At 57.1% G+C, this 23,976-nt stretch overlaps 2 protein-coding genes across 2 annotated transcripts; one reads left to right on the top strand and one right to left on the bottom strand.

Moving 5' to 3' along the window:
• The first annotated feature begins 389 nt into the window (after positions 1-389).
• Positions 390-10,772, top strand: FAM234A (family with sequence similarity 234 member A). The gene is made up of 11 exons (XM_065893393.1): positions 390-654; positions 6,876-6,995; positions 7,232-7,423; positions 8,203-8,333; positions 8,563-8,695; positions 8,850-8,979; positions 9,328-9,468; positions 9,714-9,789; positions 9,926-10,081; positions 10,371-10,473; positions 10,561-10,772. The coding sequence occupies exons 1-11, from the start codon at positions 390-392 to the stop codon at positions 10,770-10,772; spliced, it is 1,659 nt and encodes a 552-aa protein (XP_065749465.1).
• A 2,451-nt stretch (positions 10,773-13,223) lies between these two features.
• On the bottom strand, positions 13,224-22,111 carry RGS11 (regulator of G protein signaling 11). The gene is made up of 17 exons (XM_065893250.1): positions 22,049-22,111; positions 21,586-21,682; positions 21,458-21,508; positions 21,205-21,311; positions 20,522-20,573; positions 20,348-20,406; positions 20,060-20,136; positions 19,812-19,893; positions 18,538-18,606; positions 17,586-17,615; positions 17,442-17,503; positions 17,210-17,323; positions 17,016-17,131; positions 16,833-16,920; positions 16,602-16,740; positions 13,405-13,487; positions 13,224-13,326 (listed from the first exon to the last, which is right to left on the bottom strand). The coding sequence occupies exons 1-17, from the start codon at positions 22,109-22,111 to the stop codon at positions 13,224-13,226; spliced, it is 1,392 nt and encodes a 463-aa protein (XP_065749322.1).
• Between the last annotated feature and the right edge of the window lie 1,865 nt (positions 22,112-23,976).

The following is a 23,976-nucleotide window of genomic DNA, read 5'->3' as shown; positions in this document are numbered from 1 at the left end:
AGGGAAGGACACAGGTGCGGTCAGACCTCGCAGCTCACTTGGGTCACCCGGTGAGTAAGTACAGCCCCCTCCCTGGGGGGCTGACCCCGACTCAGGTCGGGAGGCCGGTCAGAGGTGCCTCAGTTAATAGTTAATGTTTAATGCATGCTCTGCCGTAGTCTAGCCCGGGCGGCCTGCCCGGGTCAGCAGGCAGGAGCTGCAGAGCGTAGAGCTGCGTGCTGCCTCTGTGCGCCCACTGCCCTTCTGAGTTAGAGGCCTTCTCCAGTGGAGTCTGTGATACCCTTTCTTGGGCTGATGGGCCGCGGTCACAGCCGCTCCTGGGGCTCCTGACCAGCTCTCCTGTGTCGCCACCACAGTGGCCAAGAGGTGAGCTTGGGGGTGTGCACACGATGACGGACAGCAAGGACTTAGAAGCCGAGATCCACCCCCTGAAGAACGAGAACAGGAAGGTGCAGGAACATCTGGGAAACCCAGCGGGAAAGGAAACCAGCGTGAAGCCGCCCCCGCAGTCCCGCCTCTCCCGGTGCCGGACGGTGGCCTTTTTTCTTTCGCTGTTTGTCTGCCTTTTCGTGGTGTTCGTGGTTTCCTTCATCATCCCATGTCCAGACCGGCCGGCGTCACAGGGGGTGTGGAGGATCGATTACAAGGCAGCAGGTGCGGGCGGCTTGTGGGGCAGGGGCGCCGAGTATCCCCGGGTCCCCTGGAGTCTGGGGGCTGGGGGCCGCCTCTCATGGAAACAGGAGCGTCCTCAGGAAGGACGGGAGGGGGGTCAGGAAAGGAAAGTGGCCCATTTGGTTACTTTTCTGAATTAAAAAAACGTTAGTAAAACAGAGCAGCTGTCAGAATAGATGTAGCGAAGACTGTTCTAAATGTGAAAACCAGGCAGCAGATTTGTGGCTGGGTCTCCCTGACGTGCTCCAGCCGAGTTTCCAGTCCGCCCCACCACAGTTGAGCACACTTGATTTCTCTCTCGTAAAATCTTGGCCTTATGGAAGCTGCTGAGTCAGCTTTCCTCTGGGCACTTCCCTGCCTGTTGGGAGTTGTGCCCGTATCAGCGGGCGTGGGTGCTGACAGCCTCGCAATGTTTCTTTGCACAGACTTGAAGCCCTCTCTGGTGGAATAAGGGGAATTTCTTGTTTAAGCCCCACTGACGGTCAATTTTGTTCAGAATTTGGTGCCTAATTTTGAGAGGGTGAAGTAATACATGTTTGTGTTTATTTTTGGCAGCTTAATTGAGATATAATTTATTATCATAATATTCACTTGCTTTGAGTGTACGATTCGATGATTCTTAGTCAGTTTAAGACTTGAGCACTGGGACTTCCCTGGTGGTCCAGTGGTAAAGAATCTGCCTTACAATGCAGGGGACGCGGGTTCAATCCCTGATCAGGGAACTAAGATCCCATATGCCGCGGGACAACTAAGCCCACGAGCCACAGCTACTGAGAGCCCACGTGCCGCAACTAAGACCCGACGCAGCCAAAAATAAATAAATTAATTAATTAATTAAAGAACTATTATTTAAAAAAATAATAAAATAAACTTGTTCTAAAAAAAAAAGAGACTTGAGCACCTGTGCAGCTGTCACCACAATCCAGTGTTTAGCACATCCATCATCTCTACACGATTCCTTGCCCGCAGGCCCCAGCCCCGAGCTGCCAGTGGGCTTCCCATCTCTATACACTTGCTGTTCCTGGACGTTTCATGTAAATGAAATCATGTAAGATGCATCTTTGGCCTCTCTCACTTACATGAGTTCATCCATGTGGTAGTGTGTTCCTTTGTGTGGACAGACCAGAGTATTCATCCATTGACCAGTTGGTGAATGTTTGCATCGTTTTCAGTTTTTGACTGTTAATGAGTAACACTGCTGTGAATATTTGTGTACAAATCTTTGTGTGGACATATGTCTTATTTCTCTTGGGTAGGTTGCCAGGAGCAGAACTCTTGAACCTCGTGGTAAGTTTGTGTTTGACTCCTGTCACTGCCAGGCCTTCCCTGGAAGCTGCACCGTTTCATGTCCCCACTGGCTGTGTGGGAGAGGATTCTGGCTTCTCCACATCCTAGCCAACACTTGTCATTATCTTTTTTTTTTTAAATTAATTAATTTGTTTGTTTGTTTTTGGCTGCATTGGGTCTTTGTTGCTGCGCAAGGGCTTTCTCTAGTTGCAGTGAGCGAGGGCCACTCCTCGCCGCAGTCACAGGCTTCTCATTGCGGTGGCTTCTCTTGTTGTAGAGCACGGGCTCCAGGCATGCAGGTTTCAGTAGTTGTGGTGCACGGGCCCAGCTGCTCCGCGGCATGTGGGATCCTCCCGGACCAGGGCTTGAACCCATGTCCCCTGCATTGGCAGGTGGATTCTTAACTACTGCACCACCAGGGAAATCTCTTGTCTTTTTTAGTGTAGCCTTCCTAGTGGGTGTGAAGTGGTACCTAATTGCATTTATAGTCTGCGTTTACCTGGTGACTAATGATGTTCACGTGGGTTATTAGCCATTCTTATATCATCTTTGGTAATTGTCTATTCAAATCTTCCGCTCACTTAAAAATATAATTGTTTTATTATTGAGTTATAAAAGTTCTTTTAACACAACACTGTAAATCAACTGTATGTCAATAAAAAATTTTTAAGTTCTTTATATGTTCCAGGTACAAGTCTTTAATCACATATGTGACTTGTGAATATTTGTGACCTATCTGGGGCTTGTCTTTTTATTTTCTATAGTGTGTCTGCCTGCTGAAGCACAAAAGTTTCAAATTTTGATGAAGTCAAACGTACCATTTTTTTTTAGCATGGGTTGTGTTTTTGGTGTCTAAGAACTCTTTGCCTAATGTAAGGTCATGAAGATTTTCTCCTGTTTTTTCTTTGAGAAGCTTTAGAGTTCTCACTCTGCCGTTTAGGTCTGTGATCCATTTCGAGGTTGTTTTTTGTATAGAGTGTTTGGTGGAAGCAAGTGGCAGGATTTCTAGAAATGGTCACACATGCCTTCCTCCCAGCAGGACCGTCTCAGAGGCACAAGGGCACCTCCCTGCTCTCAGCACTGATGCTGCAGAGCTCCCGTGAGTCTGGGGGTGGGAGGCGTGCATGTCGACAGGGTCAGGAACGTGGTCCTTCCCCCACTGAGTGGCCTGGCGCCTTTGCTGAAACGCATTCAGCCATCAGTGGTGTTCTGTCCTTCTGCGTCCTTAAACCAGTGCCACATCGTCTTGATTTCCACAGCTCCACAGACGGAAGTCTTCCAACTCCATTCCTTTATTTCTCCTCAACATTGTTTTGGCTCTTTGGGTCCTTGGCATTTTTATAAAAATTTAGGAGCAGCTTGTCAATTTCTGTAAAAAAGGCTTCTTGGGTTTTAACAGAAATTGTGTAGAATCTATAAATTAGTTTGGGTAGAGTTGCATCATAACAGTATCCAACCTTGCAGTCCCCGTATAGGGGGTTTTACAGTGTTTTACAGTGTTCAGTGGGCAAGTCCTGCACTTCTTTTGTTAAATTTATTCCAAAATGTTCTGGTTTTTTTTATGAGTACTTTTATCTAAGCATATTTTTTAATTTTATTGAAGTATAGTTGATTTACAGTGTTGTGTTAATTTCTGCTTTGCAGCAAAATGAGTCAGTTGTACATATATATATTCTTTTTCATATTCTTTCCATTATGGTTTATCCCAGGATATTGAATATAGTTCCCTGTACTATGCAGTAGGACCTTGTTGTTTATCCATCCTATACATAATAGTTTGTGTCTGCTAACCCCAAACTCCCAATCCACCCCTCCCCCACCACTGAATGTTCTCTTTGATGCTCTTGTGATAGGAATTGTTGTGTGAATTTAATTTTCAAGTTCCCTTTGGTAGTTTATAGAAACACTGCTGGTTATTATATGGACCTTTTAAATTGTGGCCTTGAACTCGTTAACTAGACTAGTAGGGGTGTATGTGTGTATTTAGAATTTCCTACCTACAGAATCACGCAATATGCAAAAAAAACGAGAGAGACGGTTTTACTTCTTCCTTCCCTTTTATTTCTTTTTCTTGCCTGATTTCATTGCTCGAATCTCCAGTACAATGTCGAACAGATGAGGTGAGAGCAGGTATCTTCCTCCCAATCTTGGGAATAAAACATTACATGTTTCAGCAGTAGGTGTGCTAATAGCGGTAGGCTTTTTGTAGATGCCCTTTATCTGTTTGGGTTTTTATAATGAAAAGGTGTTGGGTTTTGTCAAATGCTTTTTCTCTGTCAGACAACTGTGTGGTTTTTGTCCTTTATTCTGTGAACCTGGCATATCACCTTGATTTTCAGATGTTAAATCAACCTTGCGTTCCTGAGGTATAACCCACTAGATCATGTTGTACCATCACTTCTTCAGGTTGCTGGGTCCAGTTTGCTAGTTTGTGTCTGTATTAGTGAGGGATATTGAACATAGCTTTCCCTCCCTCCCTTTCTTCCCTTTCTTTCTTTCCTTCTTTCATTCTTACTTTTTTTAGATTATTAGCCCCATTTTATTTTATTTTTTTGGCCATGCCACACGGCTTGTGGGATCTTAGTTCCATGACCAGGGATCGAACCCATGCCCCCTGCAGTAGAAGCATGGCGTTCTAACCTCTGGGCCTTCAGTGAATTCCCAAACACAGCTTTCTTTTCTGGTGATGACTTTGTCCTCATAGACATGGAGAAAGCAAGGGCCCTCTCTCGTCTCTCCTGATGGTGGGTGAAGCCTTCAGACTGCCCGTAATATGTGGGGTCTTATCAGAACCAACTAGGGTGTCTCACTTTCTGGCCCATCTCCCTATGTGTATCTCACCCTGGAGCTGGCTCCAAAGTTGGCCTCCCCTTGGTCTGCCCCGGAGATCACTCCTGTTTTCAGCCCCCCTGGCAGGAAGCTGCTGCTTTCTAATCTCACCCAGTGTGGTACCTGGCTGATGGAGGGTGAGCATGGGAGCAGCCCAAGGTGAAAGGCCCCAGATGTCCTCTGTTCCAACCCACGGCTCAATAGTGTTTCTTAAATCAGTGCTTCTCGATTTAAGGTGTGCCTTCAGTCTGGTTCCAGTGTCCTGAAATGGGTGCTTTTGACAACTTTGCCTCATTTTACTGTTATTTTTAGAGGAGAGGATTTGTTTGCCAAGCTCTTCACTCCATGATTCTGGAAGTCTTGTGTCTGGTATTCAGTTTTATTTTTAATTATAGTAAAATACACATCACCCAAAAATCGCCATTTTAAAGTGAACAAAAAGTGGCATTCAAACATTCACAATGCTGCATTGACCATCACTCTTTTCAAAACCTTTATCATCTCAAACAGATATTCTGTGCCCAACACACAGCAACTCCCATCCTGCCCTCCTGTCCACCCTCTGGTAACCTCTGTTCCACTTCAGTCTCTAGAATATGCCTGTTCTAAGTACCTCATATAACTGGAATTGTCTGTTTTTTTGTGACTAGCTAATTTCACTGAGCATAATGTCCTCGAGGTTCATCCATGTTGTAGCGTGTTGCAGAACTTCATTTCTTTTTATGGGTGAATAATACTCCATTGTATGGATGGATCACATTTTGTTTATCCATTCTTCTATCCATGGACACTTGGGTTATTTTCACCTTTTGGCTGTTGTAAATGCTTCTTTGAACATTCATGTACAAGTAACTGTCTGAGTCCCTGCTTTCATAATTTTATTTTTATTTTTGGCTGTGTTGGGTCTTCGTTGCTGTGCACTGGTTTTCTCTAGTTGCTGTGAGTGGTGGCTGCTTTTCGTTGCGGTGCGTGGGCTTCTCATTGCGGTGGCTTCTCTTGTTGTAGAGCACCGGTTCTAGGGGCGCGGGCTTCAGTAGTTGCAGCACATGGGCTCAGTAGTTGCGGCACGCGGGCCCCAGAGCACTTGGGCTTCGGTAGTTGCATCACGTGGGCTCAGTACTTGTGGCGCACAGGCTGTAGGGCACACGGGCTCCGTAGTTGTGGCACACAGGCTTAGTTGCTCCGAGGCATGTGGGATCTTCCCGGACCAGGGATTGAACTCGTGTCCCCTGTATTGGCATGCGGATTCTTAACCACTGCGCCACCAGGGAGGTCCCCTCATGGTTTTGATCTGCATTTCCCTTATTACTAGTGATGTTGAGCATCTTTTCGTGTGTTTATGGACTATTTGTATATCTTCTTAGGAGAAACATCTGTTCAAGTCTTTTGCCCATTTTTGAATTGGGTTGTTTGTTTTTGTTGTTGGGTTGTAGGCATTCTTTGTATATTCTGGATATTAATCCTTTATCAGAGGTATGGTTTGCAAATATTTTCTCCCCTTCTGTGGTCTGTCTTTTCACTCCCTCGATGGTGTCCTTTGATGAAGTACAATTTACTTATTTTTTTCTTTTCCTGCCTGTGTTTTTGGTGTCATATCCAAGAAATCATTGCCAAAACCAACCCCTATGTTTTCTTCTAAGAGTTTTACACTTGTTAAGTTTAGGTCTTTGATCCATTTTGAATTCATTTTTGTATATGGAGTGAGGTAAGGGCCTCATTTTGTTCCTTTGGTGTTTGATTTTAAAGCATGTAGTTTATCATTTGAGTCCTTGAATGAAGGAAGAGGTAGCCCCTGTGAGTGCGGACTTGTGGACTCCAGACCCCAGTCTGATTGGGGAGGGACTTGGCCCTGAGCAGAAGGTGTGCAGAACGTCCATTTGTGATGCCCAGGTGTCCTTAACAACTGACACCCAAGTGATGAAGAATTGCTGCTGCTCTGAAGGGGTGTGGGGCTGCCAGCCCACAAGGAAGCAGCGCTTCCCTGTGTTTGCTCCACGGGCAAATGCACCTGGCACTCAGCCCCACGGCGCCCAGAGTGAGGCGCGTCAGGCCTGGCCTGGGAAAGTAGCCGGTGGTTTCCTTTTCAGTTGCCTATGACTTTCTGGCCACAGAAGACGTGAACAAGGACAGGATCCAGGATGTTCTCTTTCTTTATAAAAACACCAACAGCAGCAGAAGCAATTTCAGCCTCTCCTGTGCTGATGAAGGTAATTTTGTTTTTACCCCAAAAATGAGCTCCCTGCAGGAGGAGGAATCCCCTCGCCCTCTCGGTTTTGGGGGAAGCAGTTGGTGGAATTTCTGGGAACTTTCATGTCACTCACCTTCCTCACTGGGCTGCTGACCCCATGGGGTCAACACCAGGGATCCAGGGACAGAGCCCAGGGCAGGGCCACAGCACGAGGCCAGCACGCTCAGCCCTGCAGACCTGGGTCTCTCCCTCCAGGCTTTTCCTCCCCCTGCACCTTCGTGGCCGCTGTGTCGGGGGCCAACGGCACCGTCCTCTGGGAGAGGCCCGTGGCCCAGAACAGGGCCCTCGTGGAGTGCGGTGTCCCCCAGCCGGGGGGCAGCGGGGCGTCTTCTGCCTGCATCATCCTTGGCAGACCTGGCCCTTTCATTGCAGTCAACTCGGTCACAGGTAGGCTGCTTCCCGTGTCCCCCAGGCCTCCGCACACGGGTCCGATGCCAGGATGCTCTGAGGAGGGTCAGCCCGGGCTCTTGTGGGCGGTGTGGCTGGATAGGAAGGAAGGTACGGGTGGGAGGGGGACGCCCCATGAGGAGTCACACTTCACTGTCATCCCCTCCTAAGTCCCGCCTGTGCCTGCGGCATGGCACCTGGAGGGGGTGGGGGCATTGCTGATGCCCGCTCATTGGGCAGGCCCCGGGGATGGGGTGTGTGGGCCTGGCTAGCTTGAGCCCCGAGACCTGCCTTAAGGCAACAGGCCCTGGTCCTTTTCCAAAGCCCTAAGGAATTCTGTGCCTTGATGCTAGGTTTGGGGGTAGCAGCACTTCCTTTGTAAGGTGTGGTTTTAAGAGTAGGGAGGAGAATAAAGAGCAAGCTGGAAATACTTTGAGAAGAGTCTGACTAAACACGGGCGTGGGCAGATCGTACTCAGGTCACATGCTGTCCGGTCAGGACCTCAGTCCCCGGGTCCGTCCACAAGGCTGCACTTTCATTCCCGTCCTGTGCACGGGGCAGAGGCTGCATGTGTGACCCCAGTGGGCGGCAGGGAGGCCAGGCCCTGCCCATCTGAGGGGGAGGATCTGCGTCAGCCAAACACTGGAAACAGGATGAGAAGAAAGGAGGGGGCTGTGCTGCCCCAAAGTGATGCTGCTGACACGTGCCTATGGGCACCAGGCGGCTACACACGCATGGCTTTTCCCATGGCAGCACACGGGCCCTGTGCTTGGTTTTAGGGGAGACCCTGTGGAGCCATCCCAGCAGCTTTGGGGGGAACGTGTCCGTCCTGAGCCCTCTGCTCCAGGTGCCCGACATCGATGCTGACGGGGTCCCAGACCTGCTGGTCATCACCCAGGAGGAGAACCAGGTAGAGCTCTCGTTCCAGCCACTGGCCTCCCCCGCTGCCCCAAGCTCGGGTGCCTGCAGACCCAGCGGGCACTTCCGGGCCCCCCAAGAGTGGCAGAGAGTGTGCTTCCCACTGGTGCCATGGGCACAGCTCTGAGGATGGTGCGGGCAGCCCCACGTCTCCCGGCATCAGACACTATAGGTTCGACCCAGCGGGTGGGCCTGCTCCCCTTCTCCTCCGTGTGCTGCAGGTCAATGGCTACGTCTATTCAGGCGGCACCGGGCAGCAAGTCGGCCCCCCGGGCAGCCTGGGTGTGGACGGGACCAGCGGCTCCATCCTCTATGTCACCAGTGTAGGTGCCCACTACGTCCTCATCCCCTGCGGTACGTGGCATCCGCTGCCCCAGGGCGGCCTCCCTCGTGGGCCTGCTGGCACCTGGGAGGAAGCAGATGTGGGGCTAGTGGCTCCCGCTGTTGTTCCAGGGACTCGAAGTCATCACCCGCTGACAGGTGACGCAAGGCTCTTCTTTGTTCACAGGCACCTCCCTCTGCAGCCACTCAGTGAAGGGCCTGTATGAGAAGGCCACCGGGAGGGAGAGCTCGCTCAAAAGCGACCCCCTCTGGGAGGGCAGGCTCAACGCCACCTCCCACAGGCTGCAGGAGCACAGGTCGGGGGTGTGGGGGCCTGTGCGCGGGGCCCCGGGCGCGAGGAGGAGCCGTAGGGCGGGCACAGGGCCCTTACTTTGTGTCATGTGTCTGAGGTCGTCCTGGGCTCAGACTCAGTAAACTGGCAAACAGAAGACGAATAAAAACGGGGGAGAAGATGGCCCCCCCGCCCCCGGGCTCACTGGTCCCTGCATCCAGTGAGGGCCTTCCTTTTAGTTTGAAACTGGAGAAGTAAGAAAGATGAGGCTGAGCCCTGGGAGCCTGAGGGAAACAGCCCGGCAGGCATCGCTGGGGAGGGTCCCGTCCCCAACCCTACCCGGGGCCCTATCCCGCCCCTCCTGCCCATGTAGCTCAGGAGCTGTCCGCTACCTGATGAACGTTCCGGGGAAGGTGGGTGAGGACCTGCTTCTCGTGAGTTCCGAGGCCTGCGTGCTGCTGGACGGGCAGGAGCTGGTGCCCAGGTGGACCCTCGGTGCAGCCCAGGTCCTGAGGTATGGGGTCCTTCTCCAGGGAGCTGCGTACCCCAGCGTGTCCCCCCATCCCCACCCCTGGCGGCCCTGGGGACAAGGCCCGTATGCTTCTGCCAGAGGCCACTGCCTGTCACCTGGTGCCACCCTGCCCTTGGGGAGGAGAGTGAGACCCCCTGGCGTCAAAGCTGCGGCCCGTGCAGGTGCAGCCTATCCCAGGTATCTCCTTCAGAGGCCCGTGTGAGCCCTCCCCTCCACTCTCCTTCCAGAAAACCCATCCTCGGCTACTACAAGCCTGACACCCCAGCCATGGTCATCGAGAACGGGACCGGCTCTGAGAGACAGGTTGCGGCACTTGCTCCTGGGTCTCACCTTTGCCCGTAGCTGAGGGAAGCTGGCTGAGCCGTGGGCCGAGCGGGGACCAGAGGCTTCGGTGAGCCGCCCTCTGGGACGCAACCTCGTGCTGCCCCTCCCTCTGCAGATCCTGCTCCTGGACCTCAGCTCCGGGGCTGTCCTGTGGAGCCAGGCTCTCCCAGGCCTCTCCAGGGACCCGCGGTCCGCCAGCCTTCCCACCGCAGACCACCGCTCCGCCTTCTTCTTCTGGGGCCTCCATGCGCTGGCTGGTGCCAACCAGACGGTACAGTCTTGGGTCCTGGTTTGTGGCATGGGGTGGAGCCGGTGGCTGGGTGAGTACAGATAGATAGAAGCCATGCAGGGTGGGCAGGAAAAGGGGGTCTGGGCTTTCTGGGAGGAAGTGGGTGCGAGGGGTGGCAGCTGGAAGACAACCGAGAAGGGTTAGGGTCAGGTGGGGAAGGGGGGCGGGAGGTGGGTGTTTTGTGGGACGCCGGCGGACACAGCTCTGGGTGTGGTCCCAGTCAGGAGCGTCCAGGAGGGTCAGCCTCATGCCCCCGCTGCACTCCCTGCAGGAGCCCGGAGCCGCTGGGCACCACCTGTACATGTTCCACCCCACGCAGCCCGGAGTCCTGCTGGAACTGGCCAACATCTCCGCCCCTATCGTCACCTTCCAGGGTGAGTGCGACCCGCATGGGCCCGGGCCGCCAGCCATGGGAGGCCTGTGCTGGCTGGTCCCGGGACCTGACGGCCATGTCCCCACAGTGGTTCTGCTTGAGCCGAGCCGCCACGCTGCCTACATTCTCCTGACGGGCCCGGCCAGCCCGGATCCACCCGGCCTGGTCTCCGTGGCCAAACACAAGGTGCGGGACCTCATCCCGAGCAGCAAGGTAGTCCGCCTGGCTGAGGGTGGCCCCGACAGCGACCAGGCCGTCAGGGACCGGTTCTCTCGCCTACGGTACCGGAACGAGGCCTAGACGTGCTTTGGCCAGAGCCCGAAGCAGAGGTGGCTGCTGAAATTTCACATCCTGGGAAATCAGCCCTTCACTGGCTCGGTCTGCACACCGACTCCCGACCTGGTGACCTGGCGACGCTCTCCACTGGGCCCGTTACCCCAGGGACGTGCCAGGTCCTCTCCCCTCTCCCGCCAGCATGCCAGGTCCTCACTCAGGTCCCCACTCCGAGCCCCACCCAGGTCTCCCTGGGCAGAGCCTGTGCTGGCAGCAGCTCACCCTCACTCCTCCATGCCTGGCCAGAGCCTTGGCTGCAGAATCCCCTCCCTCTTTCTGTCTGAGCCTTGCCTTCTCTGCACTGTCTCCCTGGGGTCGTGGAGCTCAGAGGGTGGTGGGCCCTGGTGGCTTAACGCAGGCCCACACCCTGGTGTGGTTGGTGGTAACTCGCCCTGGAGAGCCCATGACAGGGCCCATGAGGAATGGGTCCTGGGAGGATGTGATGGATGGGCTGCCTTGAGCTGTGAGTGTCCCGAGGACCTGGCCCCAGGATGTGCCCTGGGGTCAGCGTGCACCCCTGGGTACACACTGGAGCTCCTTGTCCCTCAGGGATCCCTGCACCCCTGGGTGTGGCCAGCGGCCCCTCCTTCCTGGTGCTTGGACACCCCCCCACAGTCGGTGTCACCTGATGCAAGACTCACCTCTGTGCCTTGGTCACCCCAGACCCGCCTGGTGCTGTGGGACTCAGCCGTGCCCGGACAAAAGCAAGCAGCCTGATGACCGCGGGTGCCTCGGGAAGAAATCAGAATAAACACTGGTTTTGCACTGTCTGGAAAGCCCCATGTGTGCCTGTGTTTGTCTGCTGGATCAGTGGGAAAGGCTGCTGGGGAGATGAGGCCAGCACCCACACCACCCAATCAGAGACTGGGAGCGTCCAGCACGGCCTCCAAGTGCATCTCAGGTCTGTGGTTCCCGCCCTGCTCACCCACAGCAGGCTAGGAACCCAGCCTGTGGGCACTCTCCCACCCGGGACAGGCAGGGGGTCCTCCCCAGCACCTGTGTCCTCCAGGACTGAGCTCTGGTAGCCGCCCAGGCAGCAGGAGCCCAGGGGGCTTCAGTGAGACAAAGGTTTGGGTTACCAAAGTGATGGGGGCTGTTGTGGAGAATCCTGCAGGAATTTCCTGAAGGCGCTTACGTGTGACAAGCCTGCTTCCAGAACCAGGTCTGTTTCTCCTTGTGAAGGCCTGGGAGGCAACAACAAGGCTGAGGTTGAGGGGTTGGATTCCCTGTCCCTGTGAGAAGCCACCCGGGCCCAAGGGCCCAGGTCTGGGTCCACAGCGGAGGATGGAGGAGCCGGCTCTGGGCAGGGGCCAGCCTTTAGGTTCCAGGATGATGTGCAGGAGTTCGGGGTCTGGGCCGCCCCGGAGACAACCTCACCAGTGCACCCTGGACTTGTAAATAAAGCCCGCACTGTGCTCCCTGTCACTGTGATGTTTTAGGGCACAGCTGACCCTGGAGAGGCTGGGTTCAACACCAGACAGCCTCCTGGACTCTGTGCTCACTCTCCCCTGGAAGACTCAGGCATCCGTGTACCACCAGAGCACAAGCTCCCCACTGTCTCCCCAAGTCTGCAGCCTGAGCCCAGCCCAAGGCCTACAGACCCCACACAAGGGATCCTCCACCCACCGCCTCTGACACCTGAACTTCCCGTTGTCCTTCACCACCTCCCTCACCAGTGCATTCCTCACCCACACGCCACACGTGCATGCACACCCACCACGTGTGTACCCACCACGATTTGGACCACAGCAGGACAGGCTCAGAGTGAGGACCCAAAGGTCTTTTATTTCTGCGCTGGGAGCGGGAGGGTGTGGGCAGCCCTGAGGGAGGGGTGGCGCTGCCCCAGCTGAGCCAGTCTGGCTGTACTCCCAAAGGAGCAGCTGAGTCTCGGGGGGCCCTCGGAGTGGGGACTCCCTGGTGTCTTTCCCCATAGGCTCTGCCGCCCTGGCTGTGAACCAGGGCTGGCTGTTGGAGGAGCAACGATGCTGGAGCCATCTCTGTACAACACCGGGGAGAAGCCATGGGCCTCGGGTGGCCACGGAGGCGGAGAGGCCACGGCCCAGTGGGAGCAGCACCTCCCCCTGCATGCCCACGCCCCCTGCTGGCGGCCACCTGACAATGAATCTTGCCCGGGGAGTCACCAGCGGGGTGGGAACCGGCGTGGAATGCCAGGTGTGCTGCCATCTTGTCTCAGTCCAGGGCACCCCTGCCCTGGGAATCAGCACCCAAACAGCCCCTTCTGGGGGAGGGTGTGACAAGGGAAAAGGTGGAAGCCACAGAGGTCGGTGCCCCCGTGAGGCCGGGCGCTCGGGGTCTGAGGGGACTCCTGCGCCAGGGAGTCTCAGTGGCTGCAAGGACCCTGGGCAAGAGGAGTTGATGAGGGCAAGATGGCCCCATTCTGCCCCTGCCCAGGCCCACCTAGGCCTCCCCGTCACCACCCGAGGGCTCCCTGGAGGCAGAGGCAGGAAGGAGAGCAGGGCTGGGGCTGGAATGGCGCAGCTTCCGCATGAACGGGAACACCCTGTGGAGACGAAGGGGCCTGAGCACAGGGCGCCACCCCCGGCATCCCACCTGCCTCCCTGGGCACCACCTGGCTGACCGTCGCTTGGTCTCCGGGGGCACCACGGCCTCCGCCAGCAGGTCTTTGTACAAATCCGACTTCAGGAACCTCGGGTAGGAGTCCTGCAACAGACAGCATCTGGGCCTGATCCCTTCCCACTCCTGGTCTCAGCCAGCACTGCCCAGGCTCCTCCAAGGGTGGGGCCCACAATGGACTGGGCCGGAGCAGCCTCCCCAGACCAGCCCAAACCGGGTCGGACTCAGGGAGACCAGCCCCCAACCACGCAGGAGCCCGGTGCCCACATGGGGAGTGAATGTGGCGCCTCCTGCGACAGGGAACCGGTGTCACTGGTTCTTGCAGACCCACAGAGTGAGGCTGGTCATGTGGAGCGGGACAAAGGCAAGGTCGACAAAAACCATGGGATTCAATAAAGAGGGACAGGAATCTACGAACCCAGGTGCTTATGTTTTAAAAAGAAAAATACACATTTTAAATTGTTAACTTTTGGTGGAGGGACAGGGCTATAAACAAGATTTAGTTGAATGTACTTTGTAGATTGGATTTTGAAGCTGTGTAGATGTTTTATGTAATTATAAAATAAATAAGCAACCCCCAAACACTGAAGGGGACAAGTGAAGCTGGGCGTCCAGCGGGCGACACCACCCTAGCCACACGTAACCGAGTGTCCAAGGGGCGTCTGAGGGGCTGTGGACAAAGGACCGAATTAACAAACAGTAAACGACTCAGTCACTGTGAATGGTAGTGTCGTGCTGCTCAGTTGAGCTACTGAGTGAATCTTGAGAAAAAGCAAGTGAGTGATTATGTTGGCACCACTGAAAACCCAGATTTTCAGTAGGGGAATGAGGAGAGAGAGATAGAGGCCAAAGAGGTTAAGGAAACTCTATAATCCTGATTCCGAATTAGAAGTATCAGTATGAACTCCTGGTATGTTTTATTTAAAACACGTATTTCCTGATTCTGTCCACTGAAAGTCCTGGGAACCATGACCACCCCTGGCGCTATGACGGGTTTGATGTGCAGGTCGTGGTTTCTGAACACCACCCCCGAGGGAGGGCTGAGGGCCCGAGGAATAGCTGGCTTTAGGTCTGGAGTAGGACAGCCCCTTAGAAAGCTAGGAAGCACCATAGATTTCGGACACGTCACAGGACTCAAGAGCAATCAGCCGGAGAGGGTGGGACCTCTGCACATCCCATGAGACAAGGACTGAAAGGGATTGAAACCCATCAAATATGGTCAAAATGTGAATTTACAATGGTATTAAAAGCATCCCAACCTCACTGACTACCCTTGGCAGATACCAGGGGTCCAACTGCTTATTTTGAAAAGTGGTACTTAAAGAAGGAATCAAGGGACTTCCCTGGTGGTCCAGTGGTTAAGAATCTGCCTTCCAATGCAGGGGACGCAAGTTTGATCCCTGGTCAGGCAACTAGGATCCCACATGCAGCAGGACATCTAAGCCCACATGCCACAACTCCAGAGCCCATGCGCTCTGGAACCCAAGCGCCACAACTAGAGAAGAGAAAACCCACACGCCACAACTAGAGAGAAGCCCGTGTGCCACAATGAAGACCCGATGCAGCCAAAATATTAGGAAAAAAAATATTAAAAAAAAATTATGTTTAGGACTTCCCTGGTGGTGCAGTGGTTAAGAATTCACCTGCCGGGCTTCCCTGGTGGCGCAGTGGTTGAGAGCCTGCCTGCTAATGCAGGGACACGGGTTTGAGCCCTGGTCTGGGAAGATCCCACATACCGTGGAGCAACTAGGCCCGTGAGCCACAACTACTGAGCCTGTGCGTCTGGAGCCTGTGCCCCGCAAAAAGAGAGGCCGCGATAGTGAGAGGCCCGCGCAATGCAATGAAGAGTAGCCCCCACTTGCCACAACTAGAGAAAGCCCTCGCACAGAAACGAAGACCCAATACAGCAAAATAAATTAATTAATTAATTAATAAACTCCTACCCCCAACATGTTTTAAAAAAAAAAAAAAAAAAAAAAGAATTCACCTGCCAACGCAGGGGACACGGGTTCAACCCCGGTCTGGGAAGATCCCACATGCCGCGGAGCAACTAAGCCCATGCGCCACAACTACTGAAGCCCTTGCACCTAGAGCCTGTGCTCCGCAACAAGAGAAGCCACCGCAATGAGAAGCCCGCTCACCGCAACGAAGAGTAGCCCCCGCCCACCGCAACTAGAGAAAGCCCGCGCCCAGCAGCAACAGACCCCAACGCAGCCATAAATAATTATGTTTAAAGGAGGAATCAAGCCTCGGTCCTGCCTTTCCTCTATGATCGGTACCACTGGGCCAGCAATGAGCAGAGAGAGGAGGCGTCAGAACAGGGAGGCAGTGATGGGTTAGAACATCCCATACCCTCATGAAATCATGGATCTGGGCCAGACTGTCAAGGCTGCTTTCACTACAAAAGAGAGAGAGCTGGACTGACATCCCTCCTGAGTGGAGAACACATCGGACACCACCTCTGAAGTAAGAATTCCCAACCAAACCGAACCAACAACAACAAAACTGAAAACAATCTAATCAAGGAACATAGAAGCTGGAGAAAGGAGGACGGATTCTCCCCTGGAGGCTCCAGAAGAAACCAGCCTGCTCTCACCCTGATCTCAGCCCCGAGACCCCATCAGGCTTCTACCTCCACAGCACAGAGAATAAGCAGCAGCGGGAAACTAGCCTGAGGTCACGTGGGGAAGGGGACGCGACTGGCCACTCGAGGGCATTGAGTAAATACTGTTGGTGTTTCGCGTGTGATGCTGGCCTCTGCAGCCATGTTGAAAGGGAAGCGGTGGCCGTGTCCTTTAAGGGAACTTCCTGCAATACCTACAGACAGGAAGTCTGGAAATGGCTTTAAAGTCGGGGGTGAGGAGTGGTGTGTGGTAGGCCACTGGACAGGATGGACCGTGAGTCCAGATAGGCCCCGAGTCGACAGTTTGTGAAGGTGGGCTGTAGGTACGTGGGGATTCGTCATTTACTTTTTGTTCATATTTGACCTTTTCCACGTTAGAACACTTTACAACCACGGCTGGACAAGCCCTGCAGCCGCCCTGAGCCTCGGTTTGCTGCTCTGTAAAGCGCGCTGTGAGCTGCGGGACTAAGCTGGCAGGAGCCACGGGGAGCAGGTGCGGACCAGCCTCTGAGCTGTGGCCACTGAAGCCACCTGACACCGGCTTGGGGCGGGGGGGCGGCGAGGGAGGAGGCGCCCACCTTCTTCATCAGCATGTAGATGTGCAGCTGGGCGTCGTCCAGCACATGGCGGTGCGGCCGGCCCAGGCCCACCAGCGTCCGCTCCATCGTCCGGCTGTCAATGTTGACCCAGCGGGCAGCACCGGGGGCCAGGAACTGCCTGGCATGGGAGAGAGGAGCCCCGGTGGGTCTGGGCCATTCGGGCTGGCCGCTGCCCGCCCCCCGCCCCCCGCCCCACCCTGCGGCACTCACTGGTACACGGCGTCCACCAGGGCGGGGACCTGGGCCTGCCCTCCGTGGCGCAGCTCCTCACAGGCCTCCCAGAAGCTGAGGTTCTCAGCTGGGGGTCCGGGCACGGGGTCAGGCCCACCCCAGGCTGGTGGAAACCTGGGGTGGGGGGGGCTCGAGCAGGGAGCAGGGGCGGGGGCTTCTCACCACTGAACTCTTTCCTGAGAAAGTCCATGAAATGGGCCCGTCCCACAGGGTCTTCCAAGAGTTCCCGGAAGCTGAAGGCCCACTGCTCCACACGGAGCCTTGTAGGCACGGCCGCGCTGGGGGAGGGGCGGGTGGGTCAGGAGCACGAGGAAGGCAGGGGCACACCTGCAGCTCCTGGCCCACCCCAGGCTCACCTGGGTGCATTCATGGCCCAGTAGGTATCGTTGTCTGTGACCCAGGGGTTGCTAGGCAGGCACCCCGACATGATGGGGTCGTGTGGCCCACGCTGGCTGCTAAATTTCAGGTACCTGGGGGTGGAGGGTGGTGCCAGGGCCAGTGCAGGGAGTGCTGTGGGGACGAGGGCACTGGAGGAAGGGTTTGGGCTCTGGGCTGGGGGTCTCCAGCCACCACCCCCATCCCACTCACGCCTCGAGGCAGACAGAGGACTTCACCCGGGCCCTGCCCAGTGCCTTTCGTAAGCACTCGACCTAAGATGGGAGACCTGTGAGGGGCGCTGGGGCTGGGAGCCACCAGCCCACCCCTCCCCTCCCTTCTGCCCCCAGGACCTACCTCCCGCCTGTAGAAATCCACGGTCTTGGTCTGGAAGGGGCCGGTGGGCTGCAGTTAGAAGGCAGGTCCCTATAGGGACTGACATCCCACCCCTGCCCTGCCCTCCGGAGCCCTGGCCTCTAATGCAGGGGTCTGACTTTCCAGGACGCCTTCTGGGGCCTCAAGTCTGGACGTTTCGGGGTGTTCACCAAGCCCTCAGGTGCTCAAAGTTGCCTTGAGTTTCCCCAACTGTCACTATTTCATGTTTTCAAATGTACTGAAGGGAAGGGAGGGCAGACAGCACCCTCAGGACACTTGTGATGCCAACCTCTCCTCTCAGCTATCTGCGTGACTTTGCTGGAAATCACAAACCTGTGGCCGTGAACTATGATTTTGAAGTCAGGAAGATGCTTTCTCAGAAAAGTACTAGATGACTCCGCTCTATGTTTTGGGTGTCGTGGGATCTGACCGAGGACTCTGCTGCTACAAAGTTCGGATATGTGTCCTGGTCCAATTCCATCCAGTTTGGAGGCGCATGGTTCATTCGACCCTGGTTGCTCGGGCCCGTGGCCCTGCTCGCCACCCCTCCAAGTCCCCACAGACCCTGATGCTGCCCTAGCCTGGGGGAAAAGACCCCCTCCCCCCATAGGGTCTACTGTACTTACTTGCACCCAGGGCAGCAGGTGGGAGGTGAGAGAGAGCGAGAGTTAGCAGGGGGCTGGGAGTCGGGGCAGTGAGCTGGGGAGCAAAGCAGGAGACTTGGAGTGACTGAATCATTGGACATTTGGATGGACAAGTGGACAGGTGGGTGGGCAGCCCCCAAACAGTCCCCTAGTGGTGAAGTGGGTGGAGTGGGGGGGTAAAGGGGTGGGGGGGGAGGTGGAGGGGTTAAGGGAGGTGGGGGCACATGGAGCGGAGGGCACTGTGCAGGGGTGGGGAGTGGGCTGGGGGGGTGTGCATGCAGGGTCCTCACCATCTGCACTCTTCCAGCAGTGCAGGAATTCCGCTCTGGACCTTGCTCCAGCACGCTGGGGACCCCGGGCTGCAGAGGGGGGATGAGATGAAGCGGGGGCACAGCTCAGGCAGGCTGCTGAGACCCTCCTAACCCCATACACTGAAGCTCTGCGCCCATGTCAGGCCCTAATGTGGAAACATGCTCAGGGGAACTCGGGACCTGTATGCTCTCTGCCCATCCCCACCCCAGGGCACCCTCCCTGTCTAGCCCACTCTGGTCCCCTCTCCAGCCCCTCACCCAGCTCCTGGCTCCTAAAGCGAAGTCTGTGACCTGCCCCCAAGCCCCCCGTTCTTCCTCGCCTCAGCCAAACTCACCTCCGAGCTCCTGGCTGCTCAGGCCAGAACCCCAGCCCTACCTGAGACAGCCCCTCTGGCCGCACCTCGTCCTGACCACCCCGTCCCCAGACACACATGCCTCCCCGGAGGCCATGGGCGCCATTACTGGTCCCTCCACAGGACCACCACCGGCCCTCAGCCCACTGCTCAGCCTTGGCCACACCCACTCCACCCTCAACGCCTGAGACCCCGTGACCCTCAGGTGGAAGATTAAGGGTCATTTTCCCAGAGGCACTACCCACACCTGATGAGGTAATCAGGCCCCTGGGGTCCTCTCTTATTTTTTCATGGAGTATTTTCCCCCGGAGCTTCTATTCATGGTCCGCTGTGACTGCCCCTCACAGCACACATCCGTGTCTACTGGTCTCTCCACTGCCCCACACAGTAGGGGGACCTCAACCCACCTGCCAGGCCCACGGATCTGGGTAAGGCCTGACCCCAGGCCAGCACCCCAGAAGCTCTTGGCCTATGACCTCAGTCCCTCATGCTGCAGCTAAGCCTGCCCCCACTCACCTCCCCCAACCTCAAGGGCCTTCAGGTGCCCCCACTCACCTTCCCCCACCCCAAGGGCCTTCAGGTGCCCTCACTCACCACCACACCCCCCCCCACCCCCACCCCGCCCAGGGCCTTCAGGTGCCCTCATTCTGCTTCCTTAGACCCAGAGAGAAGCTGCTGTGTCCTAGTCTGTGGGTGGGGGCAGCTCAGGCCTGGCCTTGTGACCTCTGGGTAATCATGAACCACAGAAAAAGAACTTCCTGTCACCTGACAGGATCCCTAAAAGCATGTCCTTCCCAGGGGTCAGAAAGCAGGTCCTCCTCAGCGAGCACCTGAGGAGGCACACTGACCGCTAGCAGGACTCCGCTGCTGTCCAAGGACCACCCCCCACAAGGGGCTCACCGGGGGCCTGTTCACCAGCCAGTACGTCTGCTCCTGGCATGCGATGACCAGCCTGTCCCCCTTCCTGCACTGCTTAGCTGCCCTGCGGGGGGGGTAGGCAGAGCTGGGGGGACACTGTATCCACCACCTCACCCCCCACTTCAGGCCGAGGCCTGGGCAGGCAGCCAAGCCTGGGTACGCTGTTTCTGGTCCCAGGGCTGCCAGTGCCTGGGCTGGGGGCGTGCGGGGCGTGCAGGGCGTGGTCTCACCACAGCTGCTCTCTCGCCTGCATCACTACCAGGTCCCACGTGTGGCTGATCTTCCTGTGCAGCTGGTCATAGTGCTCCTGCGGAGTGTCGAGGTCTCCAGCGGGAAACTCCCTCCGGTGCCCAGCTCTGGGGTGTGGACTCCCCACCTCCCCTCTGAGACCACCTAGGGTGTTTGTGCTTGTGTATCCACATCACCCTGGGGTCTGGGCTGTGTGCTCTGGGGCCACAAGTAGGGACTGGGTTCCTCTGGCTGGATTCAGCCTGGGAGGGATGGGGAGGGTGTCCCACCTTTTCGTGGTCAAACAGACCCCCCCACTTTCGGATGTTCTTCTTGGCCAGGTAGATGGCTGGAAGGACAGGGCACAGGTTGCAGAGGAGCAATGCCCCCTCCCCTGTGGCATCCCACCTGCAGCCACCAGTCCTGGGAGTTTGTCCCTGGCTAGCCCACCCCTCCTCACTCACCGTAGTCCAGCTCAGCGGCTGGCCACAGGGTGCTCATCCAGAAATAGGGCGTCTGGTGTGGTGCAAGGACAAAGGTATCTGTGACCTTCTGGGCCTTCCCCGCCCCAAGAGTCATCCCCACCCTCTCAGCTCCCTTGGGAGGAGACTGGGCTGGCTGGGGGGTATCTTCCCACTGTCCCAAGGCTCAGCTGACCATCCACCATTCCGTCCACCTGGACCGAGCTGCGCTTGGTTCACTGACTCTGGGCTCCCTGCCCAGGCCCAGGAGGTAGTTGTAGTGCTGAGGGGGTGGAGATTGAGGGCAGGCCCTGCCAGCGTCCCTGGTGTGGCCAGGGAGGGCAGGAGGGCGGGCTCCATCATGATTGAGGACGCACACTGGGGTGCAGGGATCCTGTCCTTAGGCCCCTTCTTCAGGGCTGGGGCCTAAGGACCCCGGGTAAGCTGGTAGAGTCCTCTGCAGGTACTACCCCTTATGGGGCCCTGCTAAAGGTCCCTCCCCTTAACTTGGTCTTTCTGTCACAGGGACGCTTCCAGTCCAGGCCTTTTGGGGAGGGGGCAGTGGACCACAAGATCTGCGGTGACATCACAGGTCCTGCTCCTGCCCCAGCCCCACCCCTTCCAGGAGTCTCTGCCAAGGCACTGCCTGGTGGGATGGGTCCTCTCTGCTCCCAATTGAGCCTGACCTGGAACCTATAGGGCGTTTCATCCAGCCGGAGCTCGAGGTGGCAGGGGTCTCGCAGTGGGTATAGGTAGCCATGCCGCACTAGGAGGGTGCCCAGGTGCAGGGCCTCTGGGGAGCAAGGTGGTGAATTTTTAGTGGGGGGAGCCGAGCTGGGTCCCCCAGCACAGTGGGCTTGGCCCCAGCCCTAGGCCATCAGCACAGCGACCCCAGGGCCGGGTATGGGGCGCAGGAAGAGCAGCGGGCTGACCCCTTACCCTCCTCTGTGATGCAGTACTTGTGGATCAACCACTCCATGACGTCGTTGCCTGCATAGCAGAGACTGGGGTAAGGGGGAGGCCGAGGCAGGGCCGGCACACCCCTCCCCGCCCCTGCAACACCTCACCAGTCACTGCGTGAGGAATGACGGTGATGAGCAGGCGCTGGCTCCGCATCTTCACGCCCTGGTCGGGGTCCTGCATACTCACGACCATCCGCTCCATCTGGGCAAAGGAGGTTGAGGGCCTGCGGTGGCCTCCTCCCCTACCCCCATATCCAGATGCCCCGGAACAGCCCGGGATGCGCCGGATCAGTGTGCTTGAAGGAGATTAACGCTCACTGATGGTGGGATTTCAGGCCGTGGCTGACCGCGGAGGCGAGGGGGGGCGCGAGCGAGCGGCGACCCCAACCCCGGGGTCTCCGCCGCCCCACCCCGCTCACACAGTGCCATCGCCCCAGACCCGCGTCCACACTCGCGCGCTCGCGTAGTGTCCACACTCGCGTGCACCCGCACTCACTCCTCTCCTGCCCCTCCCGGCCTCGCGTGTCGGGAAATCGGGGTGGGGGGCGGGCGGGATCACGGCACCCACCTTGCTCAGATGCGGCCTCTGCGCGCGGGGGTGCCCGCCGTGGGACGCGTGGCCGGCGGCCATGGCTGAGGCAGGCCCAGCGGGGCGAGGGTGTCCGGCCGCCCCGCCCCGCCCCGCCCCTCCCCTCCCCTCCCCTCCCTTCCTCTCCCGGGCCACCGCCCCGCCCGCGAGTTAACCCTCCGCAGCGCGGGGTCTGGGGTCTGGGGACGCGCGCCCGATCATCCACCTCGAGCAGGCTCCCCTCACGTCACGAGAAACCGAGGCCCGTGCCCGCGGGAGCTTGCCTGGAGCTTCGAGAGGGGGCTTGGACCCACCCGGACAGCGTGGGGGGAATCAGCCTCTGCTGGGACGGCGGTGGAGGCGGCTCAGAGGTGGGGTGGGAACTCAGGGAAAGGATGGGGACTCAGAAAAGGGGAGAGGGAACTTGTGGGGAAGGAGGGCTGGGGTGGAGGATAACCGTTTAGGGTCACTGTAACCCCTCCCCCATACCCACCTCCTGTGTGGCGCCCCAGGATGTGGGCGACCAGTGGTTCAGGGGCTGTAAGGTCTGGGTGAGGGGTCGAACTGCCCTAGGAGTGTGTCCCTGCAACTGTGACACTGTCCCTGCCGCATGCAGGTGCTACCGGGCTGGTATGACACTGCGTGGCTGCATAGGTGTGCTGGGCGGGGGCCCTTGAGGCCTGGGGGAATATGGCAGGCAGCTCACTTCCCCTCTGCTGCACTGATGATGCCTGGGGCACCAGTTGGGGAGCAGAGACCCCACCCGGGGTTACCCCGAAACTGTGGGAGACTGTGGGGGGGGCTTTACTGGGAGAGAAGATCTCAACACCTGCCCCCCAAGATTCGTGGACAGCCTCTGGGCTCAGGGCCCAGCCTGGCCGTTTCTCTCCCTCCTCCAACAGCTTGGCCACCCACACCCCTTTTGTTGGGGCCATTTTAAAGTGGTGCAAACAGGTCTATTTCTGATTTTTAGGTGCTTGGGGCAGGGCAAGATGTCGGGGTTAGCCTTTGGCCAGAGCCTCCGACATGGCCATCTGAACCCATTTCCACTGCAGGCAAAGCCATGTCCAGGCTGAGCTGGGGCAGGGGTACTGGAGGGGTGTTCTACCCTTGCCAGGTGCCATTCTCCCTTACATGCCAGTGAAATTCTCTCACCCAGCCCCACCCACACAGGTGGGGTCAGGCTGGCCCCAGGCCTGGCTGTCCTCTCTTCATGGATGGGCTTCTAGAGAGGCTGAAGGCCCCCAGAGGCCAGAGCTATCCCCAGCCTGGGGACAAGTGGCTTCCCTGACCACCTCAGGGAAGGGGCAGCAGGATGTGACCCTAGAAGGGCTGGGCTCCAGCTGGGGAGATCCTGCCTTGGAAAGACTGTGGGCAGGTGCGGCTCCAAGGGGGACAGTCCCCACCCTAGCACACGTGCCTCCCGCACCCACGGCCTGCTGGCCTCCTTCTCAGATAGGGGGCTCCTTTGGGCCAGGGCAGATCTGATCCTTGGGTGTCCTCAGAAATGGGGGGTGGAGGGGTGTAAGGAAGCAGGGGGACTCTAGCTGGTGTTCTGCCTCCCCCTCCACTTTGACCCAGCTGTCCCCAGCCTCAGGTCCAGCTCACCCCTGCCCCTGCCCCGCTGACCCCCATCCACCTGTCACAAGGTCTGTTTAGGCATCAAGACCAGAGGCCCCTTCTGTGCGCCCCTCTCAGCACTCCACCACCCCGTTCTGTTTCAGATCAGTGTCCTTTTCTCCCCAAGGACGGGGACCTCTGAGCATAGAGCATGCAAAGACACCTCCACCCCCAGCCACGCTCACACAGCCCAGTCAATAAACACTGGAATAATGGCTGTGTCTCCAGACTGCACCTCACTGTGTGTGTGGACACTGGCCCCTCCGTGCTGATGCCTGTGAACCTCTGGGGTGCGGGGCCAGGAGGCT

The sequence above is a fragment of the Phocoena phocoena genome, chromosome 15 (assembly GCF_963924675.1).
Source record: "Phocoena phocoena chromosome 15, mPhoPho1.1, whole genome shotgun sequence".
NCBI classification, from domain to species: Eukaryota; Metazoa; Chordata; class Mammalia; order Artiodactyla; family Phocoenidae; genus Phocoena; species Phocoena phocoena.
This window is presented reverse-complemented; position numbering and strand designations above follow the sequence as displayed.

Bases quoted from the DNA above. Each gene is read 5' to 3' on its own strand.
- RGS11 (XM_065893250.1), bottom strand. From the start codon at position 22,111: ATGGCCGCCGGCCACGCGTCCCACGGCGGGCACCCCCGCGCGCAGAGG. The intron at 21,683-22,048 runs GTGGGTGCCGTG...TCCTTTGCCCAG, and splicing joins AGAGGCCGCATCTGAGCAAG to ATGGAGCGGATGGTCGTGAG. The intron at 20,137-20,347 runs GTGGGACACCCT...GACACTCCGCAG, and splicing joins GTCTGTTTGACCACGAAAAG to GAGCACTATGACCAGCTGCA.
- FAM234A (XM_065893393.1), top strand. From the start codon at position 390: ATGACGGACAGCAAGGACTTAGAAGCCGAGATCCACCCCCTGAAGAAC. The intron at 8,696-8,849 runs GTACGTGGCATC...CTTTGTTCACAG, and splicing joins CTACGTCCTCATCCCCTGCG to GCACCTCCCTCTGCAGCCAC. The intron at 9,790-9,925 runs GTTGCGGCACTT...CTCCCTCTGCAG, and splicing joins GGACCGGCTCTGAGAGACAG to ATCCTGCTCCTGGACCTCAG.